The 25,843-nt window shown below is 50.8% G+C and overlaps 1 protein-coding gene across 1 annotated transcript; it reads left to right on the plus strand.

The window, feature by feature from the left end:
- The first annotated feature begins 251 nt into the window (after positions 1-251).
- Positions 252-1,181, plus strand: LOC136507223 (uncharacterized). The gene is made up of 2 exons (XM_066502016.1): positions 252-428; positions 612-1,181. The coding sequence occupies exons 1-2, from the start codon at positions 252-254 to the stop codon at positions 1,179-1,181; spliced, it is 747 nt and encodes a 248-aa protein (XP_066358113.1).
- Positions 1,182-25,843: the final 24,662 nt, after the last annotated feature.

The following is a 25,843-nucleotide window of genomic DNA, read 5'->3' on the forward strand; positions in this document are numbered from 1 at the left end:
TCACCTCGGGCAAAGAGGCAGTTGGAGCCAGCTTCTCTGACAATGACGCCAAGGGGAAGCGGAGGGACGAGGCCACCGAGGCCTCGGCTCCCCGCCTCCCCAGGAAAAAGAAAAAGGGTCACCAGGGGAAGCAGGAGATCCTCGAGGCTGATCTAGTGGTGGCCACGGAGCGCAAGAATCCCCGAGGCCCTAGGGGCCCCAGGCTCTTTGACGATATGCTGAAGAAGCCCTGCCCTTATCACTAGGGCCCGATGAGGCACGCCCTCGAGGATTGCACCATGCTTTGGCATTATTACACCAAGCTCGAGCTCCCCGACGATGATGCCAAGAAGAGGGGTGCCGACGACCGGGACGACGACAAGGACGAAGGGTTCCCCGAGGTGTACAACGCCTTCATGATCTTTGGTGGACCCTTGGCATGCCTTACGGTGTGCCAGCGAAAGAGGGAACGTCGAGAGGTCTTCTCGGTTAAGGTGGCCACTCCCAGATACCTCGATTGGTCTCGGGAGGCGATCACCTCCGATCGAGATGACCACCCTGACCATGTCCTGAATCCTGGGCAGTACCCACTCATTGTCGACCCAATCATCGGCAACACCTGACTCACCAAGGTATTGATGGACGGAGGCAGCGGCCTCAACATCCTCTACGCCAATACCCTGGAGCTCCTAGAGCTCGACCGATCGCGGCTCCGGGGCGACACCACGCCTTTCAACGGCATCATCCCGAGGAAACGCACACGACCCCTCGGGTGCATCGACCTTCCCGTTTGCTTCGACACCCCCTCCAACTACCACAAGGAGGTCCTTATCTTCGAGGAGGTTGGATTCAGGGGAACCTACCATGCCATCCTGGGGCGGCTGTGCCACGCCAAGTTCATGGCGGTCCCCAACTACACCTACCTCAAGCTCAAGATGCCGGGTCCCAACGGCGTCATCACAATTGAGTGCACGTACGAACATGCATACGACTGGGACGTCGAGTGCATCGAGTACGCCGAGGCTCTCGTGGAGGCCGAGACCCTCATCATCGACCTCGACCAACTCAGCAGCCAGCTGCCCAAGCCCAAGCATCAAGCCAGGACTTTTGAGCCCGCAGAGGCCGTCAAACTCGTCCCAGTTGACCCCGCCTACCCCGATGACCGGGCGCTGAGGATCAGCGCCACTCTCGACATCAAATAGTAAGCCATGCTCATCGACTTTCTCCGCATGAATGCCGACATGTTCGCATGGAATCCCTCGGGCATGCCAAGCATACCGAGGGAGGTCGCCGAGCACACCTTGGACATCTAGGCCGGCTCCAGACCGGTGAAGCAGCGCCTGTGCCGATTCGACGAGGAAAAGTGTAGGACCATCGGCGAAGAGGTGCGGAAACTTATGGCGGCTGGATTCATCAAGGAAGTACCCCATCCAGAGTGGTTAGCTAACCCTGTGTTAGTCAAGAAGAAAAATGGGAAGTGGAGGATGTGTGTAGACTATACTGGTTTGAATAAAGCCTATCCAAAAGTCCCCTTCCCATTACCTCGAATCAATCAAATCGTTGATTCCACTGCGGGATGCGAGATCCTATCTTTCCTTAATGCGTATTCCGGCTACCATCAAATCAAGATGAAAGAGTCCGACCAGCTCGCGACTTCTTTTATCACACCTTTCGACATGTACTGCTATGTGACTATGCCTTTCGGCCTTAGAAACACAGGGGCCACATACCAGTGGTGCATGACCCAGGTCTTTGGCGAGCACATCGGGCGAACTGTCGAGGCCTATGTGGACGACATCGTGGTCAAGTCCAGAAAGGCTGGAGATCTCATTGATGACCTAGAGATAGCCTTCAAATGCCTTAGAGAGAAAGGCATCAAGCTCAACCCCGAGAAGTGTGTGTTCGAGATCCCTCGAGGCATGCTCTTGGGACTCATAGTCTCGAAACATGGCATCGAGGCCAACCCGGAGAAGGTCTCGGCCGTAACCAGCATGGGACCAATCCGAGACCTCAAGGGAGTGCAGAGGGTCATGGGATGCCTTGTGGCCCTAAGCCGCTTCATCTCGCGCCTTGGCAAAAAAGGCTTGCCTTTGTACCGCCTCTTGAGAAAATCCAAACGCTTTTCTTGGACCCCCGAGGCCGAAGAAGCCCTCGCCAAGCTCAAGGCACTGCTCACCAATCCTCCCATCTTGGTACCACCAGCCAGGGATGAGGCCCTCTTACTCTACGTCATCGCAACAACCCAAGTGGTTAGCGTGGCCGTGGTAGTGGAGAGGCAGGAAGAGGGGCACGCTCTACCCATCCAATGACCTGTTTACTTCATCAGCAAAGTGCTCTTCGAGACCAAAATGCGCTACCCCCACATCCAGAAGCTGGTCTACGCCGTAGTCCTGGCCCGGCGCAAGCTGCGTCACTACTTCGAGTCCCACCCAGTAACCGTGGTGTCGTATTTCCCCTTGGGAGAGATAATCCATAACCGGGAGGCCTCGGGTAGGATGGCCAAGTGGGCCATCGAGCTTATGGGGGAAGCCTTGACTTTTGTGCCTCGAAAAGTGATTAAGTGTCAGGTCTTGGCCGATTTTGTGGCTGAGTGGACCGACACCCAACTACCACCTGCTCAAATTTAGACGAAAAGCTAGACCATGTACTTTGACGGGTCCCTGATGAAGACCAGAGCAGGTGTGAGTCTGCTCTTCATCTCACCCCTTAGGGTACACATCTGCTACATGGTTTGGCTCCACTTCGCCGCCTCCAACAACACAGCCGAGTACGAAGCCCTCGTCAATGGCATGCAAATCGCCATCGAACTTGGAGTACGGCGTCTCGACATCTGGGGCGACTCGCAGCTCGTCGTCGATCAAGTCATGAAGGAGTCAAACTGCCTCGACCCCAAAATGGAGGCATACTGCAAGTTGGTATGTCGCCTAGAAGACAAGTTCGACGGTCTCGAACTCAACCACATCACGTGGAAATACAACGAGGCCACGGACGAACTAGCAAAGATGGCATCGGCACGGGCTTCGGTCCCCCCAAACGTCTTTGCTAGAGACCTCCACAAGCCTTCCATCGACTGTGCCCCGGCAGCAGAAGAGGGCCGCCGACCGAACCCACCGTAGGGCTCGACACCCCCTCTACCGCCGAGACTCCTTCGGCTGAGCCCGAGGTCATGGAAGTCGACACGGAGCCTCCCCAGACCGACCAGGACACAGACTGGCAAGTCCCGTTCCTTGATTGGCTCGCTCGGGGAGAGCTTCCTACTGATAGGACCAAAGCCTGGCAGCTTGCGTGACAAGCCAAAACTTACGTCCTCTGCAATGGCGAGTTATACCGGCGAAGTCCATCTGGCATCCTCCAACGATGCATCACCACCGAGGCAGGCCAGGCCCTACTTTGGGACTTGCACGCAGGGGCCTGCGGGCACCATGCGGTGCCTCAGACACTCATCGGAAACGCCTTCCGCCAAGGGTTCTACTGGCCGACGGCGGTTGCTGACGCCACCAAGTTAGTACGCTCCTGCGAAGGATGCCATTACTACGCACGGTAGACGCACCTCCTGGCCTAGGCCCTCCAAACCATCCCCATTACATGGCCATTTGCCATGTGGGGGCTCGACATGGTTGGGCCTCTGCAGAAGGCCCCCGAGGGCTACACCCATCTGCTGGTAGCAATCGATAAGTTCTCCAAATGGATCGAGGCTCACCCGATCAATCAAATCAAATCCGAGCAAACGGTGCTGTTCTTCACGGACATCATCCACAGGTTCGGGGTTCCGAACACCATCATCACCGACAACGGGACACGGTTCACTGGCCAAAAATTCCTAACATTCTGCGACGACCACTACATCCGTGTGCCCTAGTCGGCCATAGGACACCCAAGGACAAACGGCCAAGTAGAACATGCTAACGGCATGATCCTACAAGGCCTCAAGCCAAGAATTTACAACCGGTTGAAGAAGTTTGGCAAGAAATGGCTTGCCGAACTCCTGTCGGTCATCTGGAGCCTGAGGAACACTCCAAGCCGAGCCACAGGGTTCACACCTTTCTTCCTGGTCTATGGAGCTAAGGCTGTCCTTCCCACTAGCTTGGAATATGGTTCCCCGAGGCTACAGGCCCACAATGAGCAAAGCAACCGCACCACCCGCGAAGACGCCCTCAACCAACTAGAGGAAGCCCGAGATGTGGCGCTACTACATTCAGCCAAGTACCAGCAAGCCCTACGGCGCTATCAGGCCCGGCGCATTCGAAGCCGAGACCTGAAGGTAGGCGACCTAGTGTTGAGGCTAAGGCACAGCAACAAGGGCCGCCACAAGCTGACCCCACCGTGGGAAGGACCATACATCGTCGCCCAAGTGCTGAAGCCCGGGGCCTACAAGCTAGCCAACGAGAAGGGTGAAATTCTCAACAACACTTGGAACATAGAACAGCTACGTCGCTTTTACCCTTAAATTTCCAAGCATTGTCTACATTGTTTCTCAAAATACAATTAAGCGTTCTTCAGTTGTTCTAATTCTTCGAGAAACCCCATGAGCCCATCAAAGGCCTCGGCATTACAATAACGTCACAAGGGAGACACGGCTCTATTTCTGCAGAACTGAGCCTCCCTCGGGGGCTAGATGGGGGATTCCCCCCTAAGTCCCACGCACCATTTTTTAGTCATTTTTCAAAAAAATTCCTACGCCAAAACTCTCTAGCACGCTCTGATGAATCGGTTGTGAAAAAACCAATGACCGAAAGTCTGTCTCAGGGCTAGAAGGCCGGTAGAGTTGCGAGACGGCCTACGCCTTCGGGCTACAGCACTCCCTCACCACCTTTCGCCCAAGGGGCGGCTTAGGTTCCAAGGGGGCTTTTTTGTAAAAGACATCTGATCAGAGACAACAGAGGATAGAGGCCCGAAAATACAAGAAAAACGATTAAGAAGCATGAGTACTTTAAAAAAGGCCTCGACGGCCACAAGCGTTATGAAACAAAGTTAGTCCCTATTCTATTTACATGGCCTCTTGGGCCCAGGTCAAGGCTCAGGGCCTCCAGCATCGGCGGATGGCGGGGGAGGGACCACCTCCTCTTTGAACAGCTTGGCCAGCGCCATACCAGGGCCCTCCGCCACCTCTATCAGCTTCACGACCGCCTCGTTGGCCTCCTCGTCATCATCGGGTAGGACATAGCCATCGCTGATGGCCTAGAGGTCAACACCGATGTAGTGCGAGGCGATAACGGCCAGCGCACGCTTGACACCTGTGTGTAGCGCTCCTCGAAGCCGCTCGCGCACTTGGCCGCTCAACGCAATCAGATGGCTCCCAAGGGAGCTACCTGACTAAACCCCCTCGACCTCTAGGGCCTCACAGGTGGTACGGGTGGCACCTTTCAGCGCGTCATGCTCCTCGATCTTGGTCTCGAGCACCGCCTGCACCGCGACGAAAGCCTCGGCTGCCCGGGTGACCTCCGCCTTCAACTCTGCGCCACAGGAAATGGAATGGGGTTGAGCACAAAGGAAAACAAGCCAAATAGGGATGGAAGCCTATGGGACTCACCCTTGGCCTTCTGCTCCCAGCGTTGGGCCTCGACCCGAGAGGCCTCGACTTTCTCCTTCCAACGCTGGGCCTCGACCCGGGAAGCCTCGGCCTTCTCCTTCAGGTGCTAGGCCTTGACCCGAGTAGCCTTAGCCGCCCTAGAAGCCTTGCTCCCCAGCTCTGCATCACACCAGGGAGTTAGGGGGTGAACACAAGAAAAGCGAATAAAACAAGGGGAATAGGACTCACCCTCGGCCTTTCCCCTCTAGACCACAGCCTCGGTCCAGGAGGCCTTAGCCACCTTAAGGGCCCCATCCAAGGCGCCTTTCGTCAGCTGGTGCGCACTCTGCTCTGCCCTTAGCTACCCAGCAAGGACCTTCCCGAGGCAGTGGCTTCTTCAGCCTGGGACCTAAAGGCATCCCGATCACCGGCCATGTGGGTTAGCTCCTCCTCCAACTCCTTAACCCACACCACCAGAGGGGCGACCTGCTCCTGGGCCATGGCTGCCTCGACCTTCGCGGAGGTCCTCCACCTCTATGCTCCGCGCTGACAGGAGCTTGTTGGCGTCGGCAAGCATGCCCTTCTGCCGCTGAAGCTAGCCCAGACGTCCCTCTCCCACTGGAGAAAGACCGACATCCCAAGGGACCAGGTCTCGAGCTCCTGGGTGAGTAGAACAGGGGTCATTCACTACAAGAAAACTCGGAAAAAGACGGCACCGCCTGAGAAAAGAAAGCGTGAACCTGGGTGACTCTGGGCAGATCGTCGGCCACCACGGACAGTGCCGTCCGCAGTGACCGCTCCACCAGCTGGCGGTATTGCTCGAAGGTGTCCCAGCATCCACCCTCGGCCGTGTCCTCGAGGGTGAACAGAGGCTCCCCCTCAGGGTCGTCCTGGCTCTGCCATAGGACACGCGGGTGATCCCACCCGCGAGGCTCGGGTCGTACCTACGCGAGGGCCGAGCTTCCCTCGCCCGAGGTCGGAACCGGCTGTTCCACGGCACCGGCCACCTCGGCATCGACCACCTCCTGCGCCCGAGAAGTATTGTCGGAGGAGATCAAATGGACCTCCGCCTCCCGGGCGCTCTCCCGCAACGACGGCGGGCCTTGAACCAAGGGTGCCACCGAGGCTTCCGCCGCCTTCATCTCCACTTCTTGGGCCGATAGCCTCGCCACAATCATGTCAGCCTCGGTGGTCCCGGGGGCTCTGGCCTTCGCCATCGTGGCCTCGGTGGTCGCGGGGGCTCTGGCCCCTGTCGCTGTGGCCTCGGTGGTCCTAGGCGCCCCGGCCTCCATCGCCTCGGCCTCAAAGACCCTGGGGGCCTCGATCTCGATGGCCTCGGCAACTGAGGGCACCTCGGCCCCATCCGACTCATGAGCCTTGCCCTCACAGGGCGGAGGTGCTCCCTCCCCTGTCTGTGTCGGGGTCGCCTCGGTAGCCCCTCCTTAGGTGGCCAACTCCTTCGGATCGGCCCTCACCGATGCCGCGTCACGTTGTATGGTGGCTTGCGCCTCCACCACCCAGTGGGCGGTGGAGCCAGGGTTCACCTTGAGCACCTTAAGGGGCGCCAAGGTAGGCACCTCCATAGGTCGCTTCTAGCTAAAGACAAAACACTTACAGGGTCAGCATAAGACCAAAGAATGAACAGAAAATGTTGTGGCTCCACCAAAAATATGCTTACCTCAAGCGGGGCTGCAACCGCTTCGGCACGGCGACCCTCGTCTACAAAGGTGATGGCGGCGGCAGATGCACGGCCTCTGTATCCACCGGCGCCGGCCGGTCCTCAATGGACCCCGACGTCCCCTCGGTCCTCTGTGGGGGCAGTTGCGTCGCCCCCGCCGCCACCTGCTCCACCGCTGCCGTCGAGCCCACTGGGCTGACGGCACGCTTTCCCAGCGCCCGCGTCTTAGGCGTGTCGACCTTGGCCCTGAGGCAGGCGATTGCTGACCCCGAGGCAACTCCTCCTCCTCCCCCTGGGAGCGCTGGGTTGATTGCCGACGCCCCGAGCACCGTCTCCCCGATGTTAGGGAGATGGTCCAGGGGACCCCGCCCCATCTCACCCTCGTCATCTCCGTCTGAGGCGTCTGTCGATAGCGATGGCGACGGGGACGCCTCCAACGGGAGACCATCCTTCCTTTGCTACCGGTGGTGCTTCTCCAGTTCCTCACGCACAAGGATCTTCTTCGTGCGCTTTACCACCTTGGCATCCTTCCACCTTTTCTGTGCCTCGGCGTGCGCCCGGTTGGCCGCCCGCCGCCTTGCGTCCTCGGGAACAGGCGGCGGGGAGGCTCGCATGTCCCTCATCCCCTACAGAAACGGTGAACACGGATAAGGGAACAAGAAACAATAAGAAACGGGGAGGCCTCGGGGGTTGCAGCGGCACATAACTTACCAGCGAGAGGAACCCCCATGATGGGCGCATCGCGAAGGGGGTCAGGCTTCTGCTCCTCAGCTTTGCCTCCACCGTCTCCCTCACCCAGCGAAGAATTTCCTCATCGGAAAGGGCAGAGGCAAACATCCAGATGCCCTCGATCGGCTCATCCGGCCTCATCTCGAATAGGCGCCGCCGCCGAGCCATCAGCTATAGCACCCTCCGGCAGTGGAAGGCAGCCACGACCACAGCCATAGTAAGGCCGTGGTCCCATAGCCTCTCCAGCCCCTCCAGGAGCAGCTACAGCTTGGGCTGATCCTCCCTCGGGACTCCATACTTCCACCTCTCCGGGTAGCTCCCCACGATCTGCTCGGTGTAGGGGGGAAGTCCACCATCGTCGTTGCGAAGATAGAACCAGCTCGTGTACCATCGACGATTGATTGACGCGAGTTGGGCCAGGATGTAGAGGTGCTGACGGTCCTAGCGCACTTGGAGAGTGCAGCCGCCGGCCCTCACCGCCTTCCTCATGCCCAACGTACCCGTCGGCTTGGTGGTATGCCCCGCCTGGAAGAGGTGGAGCCACAACTCCCAATGGGGAGCAATGCCCAGATACCCCTCGCAGACAGCGACGAAGATGGCCACCTGTGCGATGGAATTGGGGTTGAAGTTGTGGAGCTCCATGCCGTAGTAGTGCGGGAGCGCCCGCATGAACCGGTCCGCTGGAAGGCCGAGGCTACGCTCGTGAAAAGACACGAAGCTCACGACGTAACCGTCACGAGGCCTCGGCTCCGGCTCGCCCGACGGAGCGATCCACTCCGGCCTATTAGGGTCGGTAACCAGACGAAGAAGTCTGCCATCGACGAGCGACTGAAGCATCTCCACGGTGACGTTGGATGGACCCCAAGGGTCCGCCTCGATGACAATAATGTCGCCGGCCATGGGTGCGATGGAGGGTTCGACTACGGCGGTGAGTCTCTCTCTCCCTCTCTCTCTCCGCCTTGCCTCTCTCCCTTCTTCCTCCTAGGGCTCTCTGCTCTAGCGATGGCTCAAAGGTGGCAAAGCTAATGCAGGCAAGGTAAGGAGGGGAGGGGTGAGGCTCATTGCGTATTTATGCAGGATAAAGGTGAAACAGACGGGCGACGAAATTGGAGAAGTTTCCCTCAGATCCAGCACGGTTAATCCTGATCCGATTTTACCGCCCATGTGCCCACCTTTTCCTCGTTAATCGCGGGAACAGTTATGTCCCATCCGTTGACACCACATCGCGTCCGACCGCTGCAGTGGCAGGCATCATTCCGCCTCCCTGAGAAAATCTCCTCAAAAGGCATGCCAGCCATTGTTGAGCCGATGGGGGAGATATCCCCCCACCCTATTCCTTTCAGACGAGGGAACTAGGCGCCGAGCCCATTATGGTCTAGGGGTTCGAAGGCTAGGCCCCTAAGGGTTTCGACAGCCGCCCCAGGGCAACAGAGTCAGGGACGATCGTGGGCGAGCCCACACGGGGCCAAGGCCTAAGCAAGCGAAATGCTTGGGACGCCCTAAGTCGTGTCTAAGACCAGCAGGGAGGTCTCCGAATGGGATCCCACTGTAGGGAGGCACCGAGCCACCAGGGCCTAGCAAACGGCCCCAGCACCCACTAGAGAAACCCTCTGGTACTCTTGGAGTGCGTCTCTGGACCGCTAGCTGACCCCCAGCGAATGGGGCATGGGCCTCCACTCGGACTTACCCGATAACAGCTCACCGGAAGTGCCACCGCTCGCACCCACCGAGGGTAGCCTGGCATATTCCACCCCTCCTTCTGAGTGAAAAGGAAGCGCGAGGGTCGTACAAAAATCTAGGGGAACCCCTGATGGCCCTCTTGCTCCGTGCAAAGGCTAAGGGGCTCTTCCTGCAACCTTGCCGAGATCCAGCGACCTAGGCTCGCACTTGAGGGGGCTTGGCAAAACAACCCCTCCTTCCGAGCGAAAAGGACGCGCGAGGGTCGTACAAAAAGCTAGGGGAACTCCTGACGGTCCTCTCGCTTCGTGCAGAGGCTAGGGGGCTCTTCCTGCAGATATGCTGAGACCCCGCGACCCAGGCTCGCACCCGAGGGGCGCTTGGCAAACAAACCCTCATGCGTGAGGGGCGTACAAAAAGCCAGGAGAACTCCTGATCGCCCTCTCGCTCCGTGCAGAGGCTCGGGGGCTCTTCCTACAACTTTGCCGAGACCCAGCGACCAAGGCTCGCACATGAGTGGGCTCGGCAAACAACCCCTCCGTCCGAATGAAAACGATGTGCGAGGGTCGAACAGAAAAGTCAGGGGGACCCCTGACCGCCCTCTCGCTCCGTGCAGAGGCTTGGGGGTTCCTCCTGCACCCAAGACAAAGACAAGCAACCCAAGCCCGCACTTGAAGACTCGAGAAAACGCGACAAAGGGCATCGAGCCCGTTACGGTCCAGGGGTTCGAAGGCTGGGCCCCTAAGGGTTTCGACAACCGCCCCAGGGCAACAGAGTCAGGGATGACTATGGGCGAGCCCATATGGGGCCAAGGCCCAAGCAAGCGAAACGCTTGGGACACCCTAAGTTGTGTCTGAGACCAGTAGGGAGGTCTCCGAATGGGATCCCACCGTAGGGAGGCACCGAGCCACCGGGGCCTAGCGAACGGCCCTGGCACCCACTAGAGAAACCCTCTGGTACTCTTGGAGTGCATCTCTAGACTGCTAGCCGACCCCTAGCGAATAGGGCACGGGTCTCCACTCAGACTTACCCGATAACAGCTCACCGAAAGTGTCACCGCTCGCGCCCACCGAGAGTAGCCTGGCATATTCCACCCCTCCTTTCGAGCGAAAAGGAAGCGTGAGGGTTGCACAAAAAGTCAGGAGGACTCCTGATCGCCCTCTCGCTCCGTGCAGAGGCTCGGGGGTTCTTCCTACGATTTTGCTGAGACCCCGCGACCCGAACTCGCACTTGTGGGCTCGGCAAATACGATAACATCCCTCAGTCAACGTGAGAAAAAGACCCTGGAGGAATGAATCCACTCCCCTAGGGCCTCGGGGGCTACACCCGGTAGGTGCGCTCGCACGCACCCACCGAGGCCTCGAAGTACGAAATACTATTCCACTAGGAGCTACCGCAAGTCAAGCCTCATCAAAACCTCAAGAAGAGCGCTCACGCTCTCCCTGAGGCTCGGGGGCTACTGTCGAGTACCATGAAACGGGGTACCCCGAACGTTTACCGAAAGAATCACTTAAGCCCTATCAAGGACAAAGCCAAAAGGTAAACCATTGGTTGACCTCTGGCATTGTCCGAGCCCACCGGTTCTCCGCCTCACACGAGGCCTCGCACGGGAGGCCTCGACGGCCTGCCAAATCTCCGTCTGGCGCGAGGCCTCGCACGAGAGGCCTCGATGAGGAACCAATTTCCGTCTCGCCCGAGGCCCCACGCGTAAAGCCTCGAACGAGACAGCGATTCTTGTATCGCTCGAGGCCGGCTCGGCAACAACCCATCGCTTTCACCTCGACCAGTCTCCCCGACAGCGCGTCGCGTCCGATTAATGCGCCAACTACTCCTGCGATATCAGCCGAACGATGGCTCGACACTGCAGAGTGGCCGATGAGACAAGAAGTCGCATCAGCGCCATACCGACCTGGACAGGGCGCGACGGGGATTACCGGCCACTGTGCTCTGGTGCTGTGCCCACGATCAGCGCCTGCACTACACTGTGCCACCTAACCCCCGCCCCAGAGACAACGCGGCATGGGGAGTCAAGTCCGGGTCACCATAGCCTCGGAATCAGCGTATAAGACAAACTACTCCCTCCAAGCCTCGACAATCTACTTCAGGGTCTCGGTAACCCCGGGATTCACGTCTGCCGAGCCTCCCACGATGGCTCGGCCTCGACACCAACTGAGCCTCAGCTTCTCGCGCAGTCAACACACAGTGACCAGCACGCCGATCGCCACGTTCGCTTCGAGATAACACTGGAGCTCCCACGACGCACAGGATCAGATGTGACCGACGCGTCGCCTAGTACTTCAAGGACGAGACCACTCCGTCGCCCACGCCGTCACAGTAACAGGCTACAGGGCTCAGACATGCCGTCTCCATCCGCACGACGTCGTGTAGCCAGCGAATGTATCACCCTTGTCTCCCCTTCAACTATAAAAGGGAGAGACCTGTTCCGTTTCTAGGATCGGACACTTACGATTAGGCCTATGCCCACGCAACGAATTCTCGCATAAACACACGGACGAACACGCAAGCTCACCCGCTGCTTGAGATCAACATCTCAAGCAATCCACGCCGCTCCACATGGAGACCTGGGACAAGCTCTCTCTCTTGCCCTGCTTGTAACCCCCTACTACGAATATTTCGGTGCAAGGAATACAAGATCAAACTCTCAGACTGGACGTAGGGCCTGAACCAGTATAAACCTTGTATCTCTTTGCATCACCATCCGGGATTGAGAACACGCAGTACAAATTTACTAGTTGGTTGAGGGTCCGCCGGTCCAAAACACCGACAAGGTGTATAATAAGAAAAATGTACCTAAAAAATCAAAACGGCTTACAATTATGAATAGAGGGAGTGCTTTTTAATGTCGTAGTAGGGTTAGCGTGTAAGTAGTTTGGCAAGTTTAAGCGAAAGTTTCAATTGAGTTTCATCTTTATTCAGCGAGCTGTCACTTGAACAGTCAGATGATTTAGGAACGTTTTTAAGAAGAAGAAAAAAGAGCGAAGGAGTAAGCTTTAAGCTTATTTAACTCGGTCTCTAACTCCGGATGAGTCGTGGAATGAAATGTTTACGAAACAACGTAATAAAACTACGCATTTTGATTGGTCATGGAATTAAATCGATTCTTCCTCACCGGAGGCCAACCGAATCCAGGCCTGAGAGAAAAGAGCCGAATTCAAAATAGGAACCTGTTCAAACTCATTAAACGACTGTCTGTGCGTGGAAGCACTGGAAGGGGAGAAGAAATATGATGCAAAGCTGAATCCACCGTCGGAGAGTGAATTCAGAGATAAAAAAAAAACCATGTCCATCCTCTTTGCCATCAACATGTTCGCTGGGTCGTAAACGATCGTAAATTTTCAGCCAAAATAGTATTTTTTCTCACACCAAACCAATCAACACAATCATAGCACCAGCCGAACAGACTGCATGACTTTTTTGTGCCACCACTGAAGAAGGTCTTAACAGCGGGGTGGCCGCTGGCCGGAGGAGGATTTAGGATAATCCGGTCAACAAGAGGGGAGCCGGTGTAGTGTACAGCTCGGCCAATCGAAGCCAGTAACTATGATGAAAACGGTACGGATATTTTTCGACCGTATTTGAAACCGAATCCGTTTAGAGGGGTTGAGATATGTCCGTATCCGAGTCCGGATATCTAACATCCGATACCGTATCGGTATCCGAATACTTAAATCGCATATTTATGATATCGATATCCAATCGTATCCTATCCGATATAGTTAACACTATCCGTATTTGAATCTAAATTCAAACAGAAATATAAAAATAAATATAATATCAATGATATCCGTTAGTATCTATCAGTTTTCATCCTACAGGAACTCACAACTCCATCGGGATCCGGAAGTAGGTTGGATGGAATCGAATCGCATCTTCCCTGTTCTGGGGCCCTGCGCGCGCCCACCGGATCCATCCAGCCCAGCCAGCCAAGAGCCAAGGCGGAATTCCGCGCGGCACTTGGCGGCCCGGGTGGTCCTTCCTCTGGACTCTCCACGCCGGCGCACGAAAGCAGCAGGCTACTCCTAGGCTCGGAAAGCAGGCAGGTACCTAGCCCACCGCCCAGCGGCAAAGCAGGCGTCGGCGTGCCGGGAGGAGAGCTCGCTCTCTAGCCTTTTCCCCCGGCCGCATGCTCGTGCCGTGCCGTGCCCGTGCTGCCGCCAATGATCACCACGCGACGGCGACGGCGACGGCGACGCCCGCCTCCTGCGCGCCATCCTCTACGTACGAGTACGGTGTACAAGAACTAAACTCCCGTCAAGGGAGGCAGCTGGGACCGAGCCTGCTTGCTTGCTGCCATGTGCAGACACTCCGGCGGCTTGCATGCGCCCGATCTCTAGCTTCCGCACTTGAGCGACACCTCTTTTAAGGTTCGACGAAGATGAAACAGAGACACTATTTTGAACCATGCTGTACTCATCTCTTAGAAATGATAATACCACCTCCGTAATTAATGACATTCAAATAACAAATGTCCAGTCGTCATTTCTGACATACTACAAGAGCAGTAAATCTCACTCCCATCTCAATCAGTCTGTTCGGGAGGCCGTATCGTATCGTGGATTATTTACTGCTGGCTGGTTTGGTGTAAGAGAAAAACACTATTCCCGGCTGAAAATTTACGATCGTTTACGAGCAAGCGAACAGGCAAAATTTCTCTTAGGACTTGTTTGGATCCTTGAATTGAATTCATTCTAATATTTATAATTTAGGCATAGATTAATTAAGCTAATATAGTTATATATGAAATATATTTGTATATTTATTGTTAGGCATACAAGTAACATACTTAGCCCGTGTTCAGTTCCAAAAAGAGTTCCAAAAAAGTGCTACAGTGCCCGTCACATCGAATCTTGCGATACGTGCACGGAGCAGTAAATATAGACGAAAAAGAAACTAATTGCACAGTTTGGTTGGAAATCGCGAGACGAACGTTTTGAGCCTAACTAGTCCATGATTGAACACCATTTGTCAAATAAAAACGAAAGTGCTACAGTACCCGAATTCCAACTTTCACTCCAACTAAACACAGTCTTATATGTTGCATTTCTATTGTACGGAAGTGAGTTGAAGAGTGTGCTATAAGTTAGAGAATAGAATTATAGCATAGTGATCTATAAAATCCATATCCATCTTCCACCCTATGAATTTGAAATAGACTTATTTGTGAGCTTGGGAATGTTATGGAATGTCAAATTCCAAGCCAAATAGCCTAATCCTTTATGTAGATTTCAATTCCGACAAAATAAAGGGATCCAAATGGCCCCTTAGCTTAATTATTCTTTGTAAGTAACACACCTTTTTTAAAAAAATCAAAGAAGTATCTTGATTTTCAAGGGTATTTCCAAATGTCAAATTTCTTACAAAAATTTAACTCGGTTGTTTACTACTCCATCCGTTTCAAATTATAAGTCGATTTGACTTTTTCAGTTCATATATTTTGCTATGTACCTAGAATATCTAAACGCATAGTAAAATAGATGTACCAGAAAATCAAAACGACTTATAATTAATTTGGAACGGAGGGAGTAGGTGTTTATACATAGACCTAACAGAGAATGAGTCATTCCGCTTGTTTGTTTCGGCTCAAACGATCGTGGATTATTATAAGCCAGCTGCTGGCTGGTTTGGTGTGAGAGAAAAATACTGTTTCAGCTTATAATCCACGATCGTATAAGCCGAAACAAACAGGCTGATTTTTTGTTTAGGTTCGAAGAAAAAGAATCCCTATCGTCATTCAGATTATTAGTAACAACCCTTTCAACTAGCATCTGCCATTCCAATAGTCGTTCCCAACTGTCGACCTTCTAAACAACACAATGGTAGGGTAAAAATTCAAGACATGAGCCGACATGAGCCACCGTTGCTTGTTTCTTGCCCACTAGATAAATTTGGATATTAGATTTAGAGATTCATTTATCTTCGTAAAATCTAATTTAGGTGCCATTGTTTAGTTTGATTTTTCCTAAACTAAGAAACTAGTTTTAGACCTCCGTGAGCCCTGCACAGAAATCACATCTTTTTCTTTTTGGGTTGGCTAAATGTCTATTTCCATATTCCTTCCTTGTTAGTACAAAGTTTGAGTTGCTATTCTGCAAACTATATTTCGAATGCGCAAACCCATTTTGGCTAGTCTATATTTATGTTTAACCTGATTGATTTGCTAGAAAACTATATGATCTAAGGTATTTAATGTTTTTAAGTATAGTCCTCTAGGACTTAAAAGAAATAACATGAACCTTGGTGGACTAGGAAGCACACTATTAATTAGCACCGTCTATTTCTATAAGGCCAGTTTCATTGGGGTTTCTTGAGAATTTAAGGGTATTAGATAAGCTTACTTGGCACATGGACACCTCCAATAGTGACTTATAAGCTAGATCTTAGCTTGAATGAGTCTTTGCGCTTTGCATAAAACCAAAACGTCTTATAATTTAGAACGGATGAATAATATTTTTAAATCTATTTGGTGATGTTGATTGACGCAGAAAAACAATAAGTGCATTCTTTATGGGGGAGTATAACTGTTGCATATATAATTAGGCAATCCATGGTTAAATCTAAAACATAAATAGCGCAAACATAGTTAATAGCAAGTAGTCTCTCGAGCCGAATTTCAGCGGATCATTCACACAAGTACCGCATGCCTGCGGCCTTGGCCCTGGTCCGAGTGAGGCGAGTACCGTGTGACTCTTTTCACATTAGACTTAGTGAAGTGGAGAAGGCTTCCATGTTTAAGCATGTCAGGCTCCACTTCTACTAGCATGGTAAGACGAAAAGCTCCACCACCCCTTCATATACACATATACATATGTCTTTGAGATTTATTTTGGAATTAGGTAGTGTGTTCGTACGTTGCTATGGGATAACTAATAATTTATACTAAAAACACACGGATCGCACGATAAGATAATAATACTATAAAAATTAAATACCAACATTAAAGTGATATTTAATCCAAAAAGCAAAGTTTAAGAATTTAACACAGTCGTGGAGTGCGCGGCGTCGCAGGCTCACAAACTCTATTTTATAGACATTTTCGTGATGCGGCTAAGATAATGTTTTATATTGGCAGAAAGAAATCTCCGATATTCATTTCTTTCATTGTAATCCATTTATCTGGACAATGTTTGTAACCGTGCTCTCACCTCAAACATATATGTTTATTCGGACAATATCGCAAAGCTACTAAAAACTGTAACCATGTCCTCACCTCAAACATTATCCAGATAAATGGATTACAATAGAAGAAATGGATATCGGAGAATTCTTTCTGCCGATATAATATTATCTTAGTCATATCATGAAAAAGTCTATATAGTAGAGTTTGTGAGCCTGCGACGCCGCGCTCCCCGTGACTGTATTAATTTCATAAACTTTGCCTTTTGAATTAAATGTCACTTTAACGTCGGTATTTAATTTAACAGTATTGTTATCTTATCGTGCGATCCGTGTGTTTTTAGTACAAAAGATTTAGTTGTCTCGTAGCAACGCACAGGCACGCTACCTAGTTGAATATAAAAGAAGAGAACTGGCTGCATTCGTACAGATAATGTACGTCAGTTAAGGTTTTGTTTGAATTAACTCAGTTCGCAAACTAATAGTAATAACTAAATGTGGCATATATCGAATTCTGTGTTGCTACGGGAAATATTCGTTTAGGAAATTACAGAAGGTTCACCAGCCTCACCATTGAAAACTCTAGTTTAGTTTTGGTGAATTGATAAAATCCTAAGTGCTAACCTTGTTTATCAAGTGATCATGAGATAGGTAGCACATTCCAAGTGGTGAAGCAAATGAAGATCATGACATGATGATGATGCCATGGTGATGATCAAGTGCTTGGACTTGAAAAGAAGAAAGAGAAAAACAAAAGGCTCAAGGCATGGGTATAAATAGTAGGAGCTATTTTATTTTGGTGATCAAGATACTTAGAGAGTGTGATCACATTTATGTTCGATAGCCATACTATTAAGAGGGGTAAAACTCGTATCGGAATGCGGTTATCAAAGTGACACTAGATGCTCTAACTCATTGCATATGCATTTAGGATCCAGTAGAGTGCTAACACCCTTGAAAATATTTGTGAAAACATGCTAACACATGTGCACAAGGTGATACACTTGGTGGTTGGCACATTTGAGCAATGGTTAGGAACTTCACCGGCGGAGTGTCAGTGCGGACAGTCCGACGGTGCCACCGGCGCCCTAGACAGAAAAGACGGAGGTCACTGTAAGTGACCGGACGCTGGTCTCGGTTGGACCGGCGCGTCCGATCAGTGGCAGCAGAAGACGCGCAGCGTTGGTCTTTGATCGAACGCTGGGTCACTAGTGACCGGACGCTGATAGGGTGCGTCCGGTCCTGCTAACGTGGCAATAGACAAAGGAGTCGCCTAGTGACCGGACACTGGGTGTGTTCGGTCGAGCATGACCGGATACGTCCGGTCGTGAAAAGTCGTCTCTGGATGCTTACTAGAAACAATCGGACGCTGAGGTTCAGCGTCCGGTCACTTTGAGCTACTGCATCCGATCGTCACTTGACCGTTGAGACCGGGCGATCAACACTTGAAGAGAGGGGACACGTGGCACACATCGCGTGACCAGACACTGAGGTCCAGCATCCGGTTGATATGACCGGAGCGTCCGATCACCCCGTGTTGTGCCCAGTGAAAGAGTACAATGGCTCTATTTCGTGGGGGCTTCTATTTAAGCCCCATGGCCGGCTCAAGCTCACTCTCTTGGCCATTTGCATTGACATAGCAAACTTATGAGCTTAGCCAAAGCTCTTTCACTTATCTCCATTATTGACTCGTCATCTTTGTAAGATTGGGAGAGAATCCAAGTGCATTGTTTGAGTGTTTACATCTAGAGACACTTGGTTTTCGTGTTTCGCTGCGGGATTCGCTTGTTACTCTTGGTGGTTGCCGCCACCTAGATGGCTTAGAGCAACGAGTATCATCGAGCGGAGGGTGGTGATTGTCTCCGGCTTCGATCGTGGTGATTGTGAGGGGTTCTTGACCTTTCCCCGACGGAAAGCCAAAATGTATTCTAGTGAATTGCTCGTGGCTTGTGTGATCCTTATCTTGTGTTGGTTTATGCAGCACTCTATTGAGGATTTGACGTGTGATGCCAATTACCGTGTGAACCTCCAAGTGAGTGAATCGCCACAACGAGGAGTAGCCCACCGACAAGCAAGTGAACCTCGGTAAAAAACCATTGTGCTTATCATTTGATTCCGAGGTGATTGGTCTTCATTGGTATTCATTCTTGTGATTGTTTGGCTCCTTCCTCGACACAGCAGTATAAATATCTTGCTCACTCTCTTTATATTACCATAAACTAGTTGTCAAGCTCTTTAGTGTGGCTAGTTGTGAGACCTTGTTAGTTTGGTTAGTGTGGCTCTTTAGTTAGCTTTTGAGAGCATACTAACTTAGTGTAGTGTCATAGCTATTGTCTGGATAGAAACTATATAAACTAGAATTATGGTAGGTGGCTTGCTTTTTTAGTAGGCTAGCGCAACAGTTGCTTCGCCTCATAATTGTCTAACCGGATTGTTAAGTATTGCTGTAGAATTTTTAATAAGCTATTCATCCCCCTCTAGCCATTAGGACCTTACAACCATGTATAATCTGCACATCTTTTATTTAGCACCACTGATGTTCTCAAGGAGTAGCCACTTTTTAATTTCAGGTCTGCATGCTGAAAACACTAAAATTAAGAGCCAACCTCATTGAGTCGTCTTGCTTGATCTTTGCCAATTGTCTTGCTTGAGCTTTGCGAACAAATTATACCATTGGCAAAGACTAACACATAAAGAGGTAGAAGTTATAAGAATAAAGCTAGGTGGCCTACTATGCACCCAACCTAAATTTAATTCCTTTCAAATTATGGACAATACCATATGATCTGTTGTAACCGACATGTTACCTCCATCATGTAGTACACCTAAGTATTGAACATGCACATGCATAGTTTTTTTATCATAGAATATATTTTTGTCCTATGAGATAACATAATTTTTTTTCTAAGTGACAGCAGAGAGCCCCAAAATATTAGACAGAAACTCTCATTTTACTATCTCTGCATCTGCTAAAAATTTAACTGAAGTTTAATTAATCCATGGAATAATTTGGATTGTGCCTTTTGTACTGCCCCAACAATTCTTTTACCAAGCATGATTATTGTTTTCATGGATGATTATTGTTTCCTTCTATATATGATTATTGTTTCCTTCCATGCATGTGGTCTCAGATGATCAATTTGTTTCCTTCAAAGCAGACGGAGATCGCTGGGATGACAGTTTTTTTTCTATCGCGTGGGGTATCGCACGGCCGGAAGGGAGGAGCGACCAAAAAAAAAAGTCACACCAAAAGAGGTTGGCCAATTTGAATTCTATGTTAATTCTCTTTCCTTTTGCTCGTTGTCATATATGCTGGTGCATGCAAACATGCAATGTGTATATGGATAGTACAATAATTTTCTACTTCCTATTTTGCTGTGATTTCTCTATCACATGACAGGCAATATTCAATCAAGGAGAGTGACATGCGGGAGATGTCGTGGGATCGCAGGCGTGAGCAGACGGACGAACCAAAACAAATGTTGTATTAAAAAATATCCATACTTTGTTCTTTTTAGTCGGAAGAGATAATTAGAAATTCTAAATTTGGGCAATGCCCTTATTCCGACAACAAACTCTAACGCTCTTAGCTTTACTGGCCCAAAGAGAGCCTGGGCCTTATTTAGATTGTAAATTTTTGCAATCTGGACACTGTAGCACGTTTCGTTTGTATTTGACAAACTTTGTCTGATCATGGATTAACTAGGCTTAAAAGATTCGTCTCGTGATTTATAACCAAACTGTGTAATTAGTTATTTTTTTACCTACATTTAATACTCCATGCATGCGTCCAAAAATTGATGTGATGGAGAGAGAGTGAAAAAACTTAGAATTTGGAGGTGATCTAAACAAGGCCCTGCTCTCTCTTTTTACTACACTCATGAACCATGATGTACCGTACATAGCTACGGCGCTCTACAAAAAATTGAAGCTACACAACACGGATAACCAACTCCAAAATTTATGATGCTCAGCCAAAGACGCCCAGCCTACGTGCGTATAAACAACTACTCCGTATATATGTAGACCATCTCCATGAATCATGATACGTTTTTTTAACCGACAGGAGTAGAGTACAATACCATATTTACTACAGTATATATGGCTGAACGGGTCCCAATGCTGTGACCATGCCTATGCGACTGCGGCGAGGCGACTGCAAGCATGGTTCCTGCGATCATGTTTCCTGGCAAACTGGCAAGTATGGTTCCTCCGACCGATCGATCGAGCACATGCACACGCAGCGATCATCGTCCTGTTCGCTTGGTTTATTTGGCTGATAAACCATAACTGAAAGTATTGTTAACTGATTTGTTGTGAGAGAAAAATATTGTTCATTGGCTGAAAAAATACGACTTATAAGCCAAACAAGCCCAAACGAACAGGTACATATGCATTCTTCATCAGGGCATGGACCATGCCGCTAGCTAGCAGCAAACAAGCAAATCCATCCGCGGGCGGACGAGGGCATAGTTGGCCATGCAGCCCGAGCCCGTCGGCTCGGCCGAAGGTCCGTCTTTTTGGGCCAGCCCAAGCCCGGCCCGGAGGAGCAGGCCGTGCTTGGGCCTTACCCTAGGCACGTGGGCCGGCACGACACTGCCTGCTACAGTACATGAGGCCTGCTAGAGGCCCGGCCTGCCGCCTCCCCGCGCCCCGCATTTATAAGCGGGGACTCCCCGCTCGGCCGCCTCCCCCTGAACCCTAAATCCTACCCTGCACGGCTCGCGCTTCCCTCTCGCCTCTTCCCTACGAGGCGGCATTTTCCTCGCGCACGGCCATCTCCCTCCCGCGCGCAGCGATCTCCCTCCTGTGCGCGGCGTCCGCAGCCAGATTCGAGCAGCGACGGTCGGATTCAAGCGCGCCGGCGACCGCCTCCTCCAGGCCTCCTTGCGTGGCCCCACCTCCAGGGTGAGCGCGCTGGCGACCGGATCTGCCTCTGGGGCGAGCGCGCCGGCCGTCTCCCTCCCGCGTGTAGCTATCTTCCTCCTGCGTGCGGCGTCCGCGGCCAGATTCGAGCAGCGACGGCCGGATTCAAGCGCACCGGCGACCGCCTCCTCCATGCCTCCCCGCGCGGCCCCACCTCTAGGGCGAGCGCTCTGGTGACCAGATCTGCCTCTGGGGTGAGCGCGTCGACGGCGGCCGCCGCCTCCCGTGGCTGCCCTACCTCCTACTCTCCCCTTCCCTCTCTTGTGGACCTCGGGTTGGCCCGACACGCTGGATTGGCCGTGCTTTTCGGGTCAGCCCATCAGCCCGTGCCTGGACCATCGGCTAGACCCGTGGCCCTTTAAGGCACGGCCCGGTGGCCCCACGTGCCGTGCCTGGCCTGTTAGCGCCGGGCCGTGTGAAAGCATCTAGGCCCCTAGTAGGGTTTCAGTGATTAATGACAATACAAGATTACTATGACTAACGTGTGTTTTGCATATGCAATTAAGTTAGGTCGTGGTAATAGAGATCGATTGGGCAATCAAAGTTGGCATGCCCCTACGATGAAAATTATTTTGGTTTTCAAAGGATGGACGACAAGGTTAAGGATGACTAGTTCTAAGTGTCGATTGGAGTTGGAGTGACACTTGGAGTAGTTTAGGACTTTGTTTTTCCTTTGGCCGTACTATTAAGGGAGGTATGGACGGGTAGCTTGACCTAGTTGAGACTAGTGAGTTAGGTGTGGTGCACACTTGTTAAAACTAGCTCTAGGTAGCTCCTATGAATGCCTAAGATCCTTTGGAGCAAACTTCATTCACATATGATCGAGAGTTGGAAGTGAATGGAGGGTCAAATGCTGACCGGACGCTGGCCCCGGTGCGACCGGATACTGGCCGCAGGGTCCGGTCAGTTCATTTGATCAGCTGTCTGCGTTCGGTGCGACCAGACGCTAGAAAGGTCAAGTGACCGGACGCTGAAAGGCAGCGTCCGATCGACTCCAGTAAGGTTCCAGAGAAGGGAATCTGCGACCGGACGCGTCCGATCAGTACTGACCGGACCCTGAGGGTTCAGTGTCCGGTCGAGTCCAGTAAGGTTCCAGTAAGGGTTTCATGCGACCGGACGCGTCTGGTCAGTGCTAACCGGACCCTGCCAGCGTCCGGTCAACTCATTTTTACTGGTTCATGGGTTGAACTGACCGGAGCATCCGGTCAACACGACCAGAGCGTCCAGTCACCCCGCAGAAGCTCATAACGGTTCGTTTTTCAGGCTGCCTTATAAATAGAAGCTCCACTCGTGTGTGGAGTTACTTTTGCTCATTCCAACAGCTGAGAAATAGGTTTGTGAGTGCCAAGAAGAGCAAGGTCCTAGTGAGGTGATTGAGATTTGAGAATCCAAGAGAGTAGCCTCATTAGTGAATCAAGAGTAGCAAAGTGTGCATCCATCTTCTCATTAGGCTTCGCGTGGTCAAGTGAGAGTTCGTGCTTGTTACTCTTGGTGATCGCCATCACCTAGACGGCTTGGTGGTGGTTGGGAGCTTGATGATCACCCGGCGGAGCTTGTGGGTGACCCAACTCAAGTTGTGAGCGGCTTTGGGTGATTCGCCGCGACAGAGTATTGAAGAATCAACCCGTAGAGAGCACTTGATCCTTGCGCGGATCAAGGGAGAGCTACACCCTTGCGTGGGTGCTTCAACGAGGACTAGTGGGGAGTGGCGACTCTCCGATACCTCGGCAAAACATCGCCACGTTCCTCTCTCTCTTTACTTTGAGCATTTACCTTGAGTATTTACTTTAAGCATTTACTTTGAGTATTTACTTTGAGCAATTCAATACTTGTCTTTACATTCATAGAATTGCAATGCTAGGGTAAGTTTGGAACATAGGTTACAAGTCCTTTGTGTGTTAGTTTGATAGAAACACTTTTCTAAGCACAAGGGGTTAATTGGGCTATCCGTAGGATTTGATTATTGCAAGAAAATTTAGAATTAGCCCAATTCACCCCCCTCCTCTTGGGCATCTTGATCCTTTCAATTGGTATCAGAGCCTCGTGCTCATGTTTTTAAGCTTAACCGTTTAGAGCAAGATGTCTCACGGGGATGGACCTCCTCCTATCTTTGAGGGAGTTGACTTTCTATATTGGAAAATTCGCATGGAGGCGTACTTAGAAGCTCTAGACATTGGTATTCTTAGAGCCGCCTCACAAGGCTTCCCAAAACCTCAAAATGCTACTAACCTACAAGGCGATGAGGTTAATTATGAAAAGTGGAATGCAAAAGCTCGCAACACCATCTTTAGAGGCCTTTGCAAAGATGTGTTCAATCATGTAAGGAACCACAAAGACGCCCATGCACTATGGGCGGACGTTTGTGCGCTCCATGAGGGAACCAAGAGTGAGCGTGAGGAACACTATCACCTTGTGATTAAAAGCTAAATTCATTTGAAATGCTTCCCAAAGAAAGTATTAATGAGATATATTCTCGTTTAAATGTTCTTGTAGAGGAAGTCAATGGGCTTGGACTTACTCAAATGTCACCATCCGACGTTGTGAGAAAGATCTTGAGTGTCCTCTCCATTGACAAATATGGGCACATTGTGACCGTGCTATATCAAGGTGATCTTTCCGCCGCTACACCGACATAAATCTTGGGAAAGATCAATGCTCATGAGATGTACATGCACATCATACCACAAGATGGCTCATCCTCTACAAAGAAGAAAGAGAAGGACTTAGCATTCAAAGCTAGCCAAGATAAGGGCAAAGCAAAACTTGAGTATGAGAGCTCAAGTGATGAAGATGATGAAGAAAGCCTTGCTCTCATGGTGAAGAAGACCGCCAAGATGCTAAAGAAGCTAAACAAGAGTGGCATCAAGTTTGACGGCAAGAAGAAGAAGTTCTTCACTAGCTCAAGAACAAAGCCAATCTCTGAGATGGATTGCTACAATTGTGGCGAACTTGGCCATCTAGCTCATCAATGCACAAAGCCCAAGAAAGACAAGTTCAAGAACAAGAACAAGGACAAGAAAGATGACTTAAGCAATGAAGATGAAGATGAGAAGAAAAAGAACAAGCCATACAAGAAGAGAGATGGCAAGAAGAGGGACTTTCACAAGAAGAAGAAAAGTGGAAAGGCCTACATTGTCGGTGATTGGCTCACGGACATTGATTCATCAAGTGGATCATCCGATGATGACAGTGACAATGAGAAGGTGGCCGCCATTGCTATTGATCTTGCATCTTCACCGCCACCATCGTCACCATCCTCTACACACCTATGCCTTATGGCCAAGGGTGAACGCAAGGTAACTAAGAGTGATGATACTAAGAAAATACACTAAGATCATTAGAAAGAGTAGAGCTACAAATGAAAAGCTTGATGCTAAAAATAATTCACTCTTAGCTAAGTGTGATATATTGGAAAAGGCTAATGATGAGCTTAGATAAACTAATGATGCTATATCATCCAAACTCAAGGAGCTCAAATCTTCCAAGAAAGAGCTTAAAGATAAACATGATAAACTTGAGTGGGTGCATAATGAACTCATCACTAGCTATAACAAGCTAAAAGATGAATACACTACTCTTAAGATTAATCATGATACTCTTGTTATTGCTCAAAAAATTTTACCAAATGGGCCACATGATGCTACTAACCATGTTGTCAAGATTGATATAGCTACTTCATGTGATGATTTAATTGATGAGAGCATTGAGCATGAATCTAGTAGCAAAGGCAAGCAAGTGGTTGAGTGCAATGACTATAATGAGTATGTCAAGCTCAAGAGTGATAATGAGAAACTCATGAAAGATCTTGAAGAGATGAAAAGCCATAACACCATTGTGCTAGAAACTCTTGATCATGACAAAGAGTCGATCCTTGAGAATGAGAAGCTCAAAAAAGAAAACAAGAAGCTCAAGGAAGAAAAGAACAATGATGTTCTCAAGGAAGAGAACAAGAAGCTCAAGATGGAGAAAGAGCATCTCAAGGTGGGATTGAGCAAGTTTGCTAGAGGCAAGCATCTTCAAAGTGAGCTACTCATGAACACCATCATGAAGATGGATAGAAGTGGCATTGGATATGTGGCAAATGTAGAGAAGAAGAAGGCTCAAGCTCAACAACAATAATCAAAGCCAAAGCCAAAGCCAAATATATGTTTTGAGTGTGGACAAGAAGGCCACTTTGCTCATGAGTGTCAAACTCCACCGCCACAATCCTT

The sequence above is a fragment of the Miscanthus floridulus genome, chromosome 15 (assembly GCF_019320115.1).
Source record: "Miscanthus floridulus cultivar M001 chromosome 15, ASM1932011v1, whole genome shotgun sequence".
NCBI lineage: Eukaryota > Viridiplantae > Streptophyta > Magnoliopsida > Poales > Poaceae > Miscanthus > Miscanthus floridulus.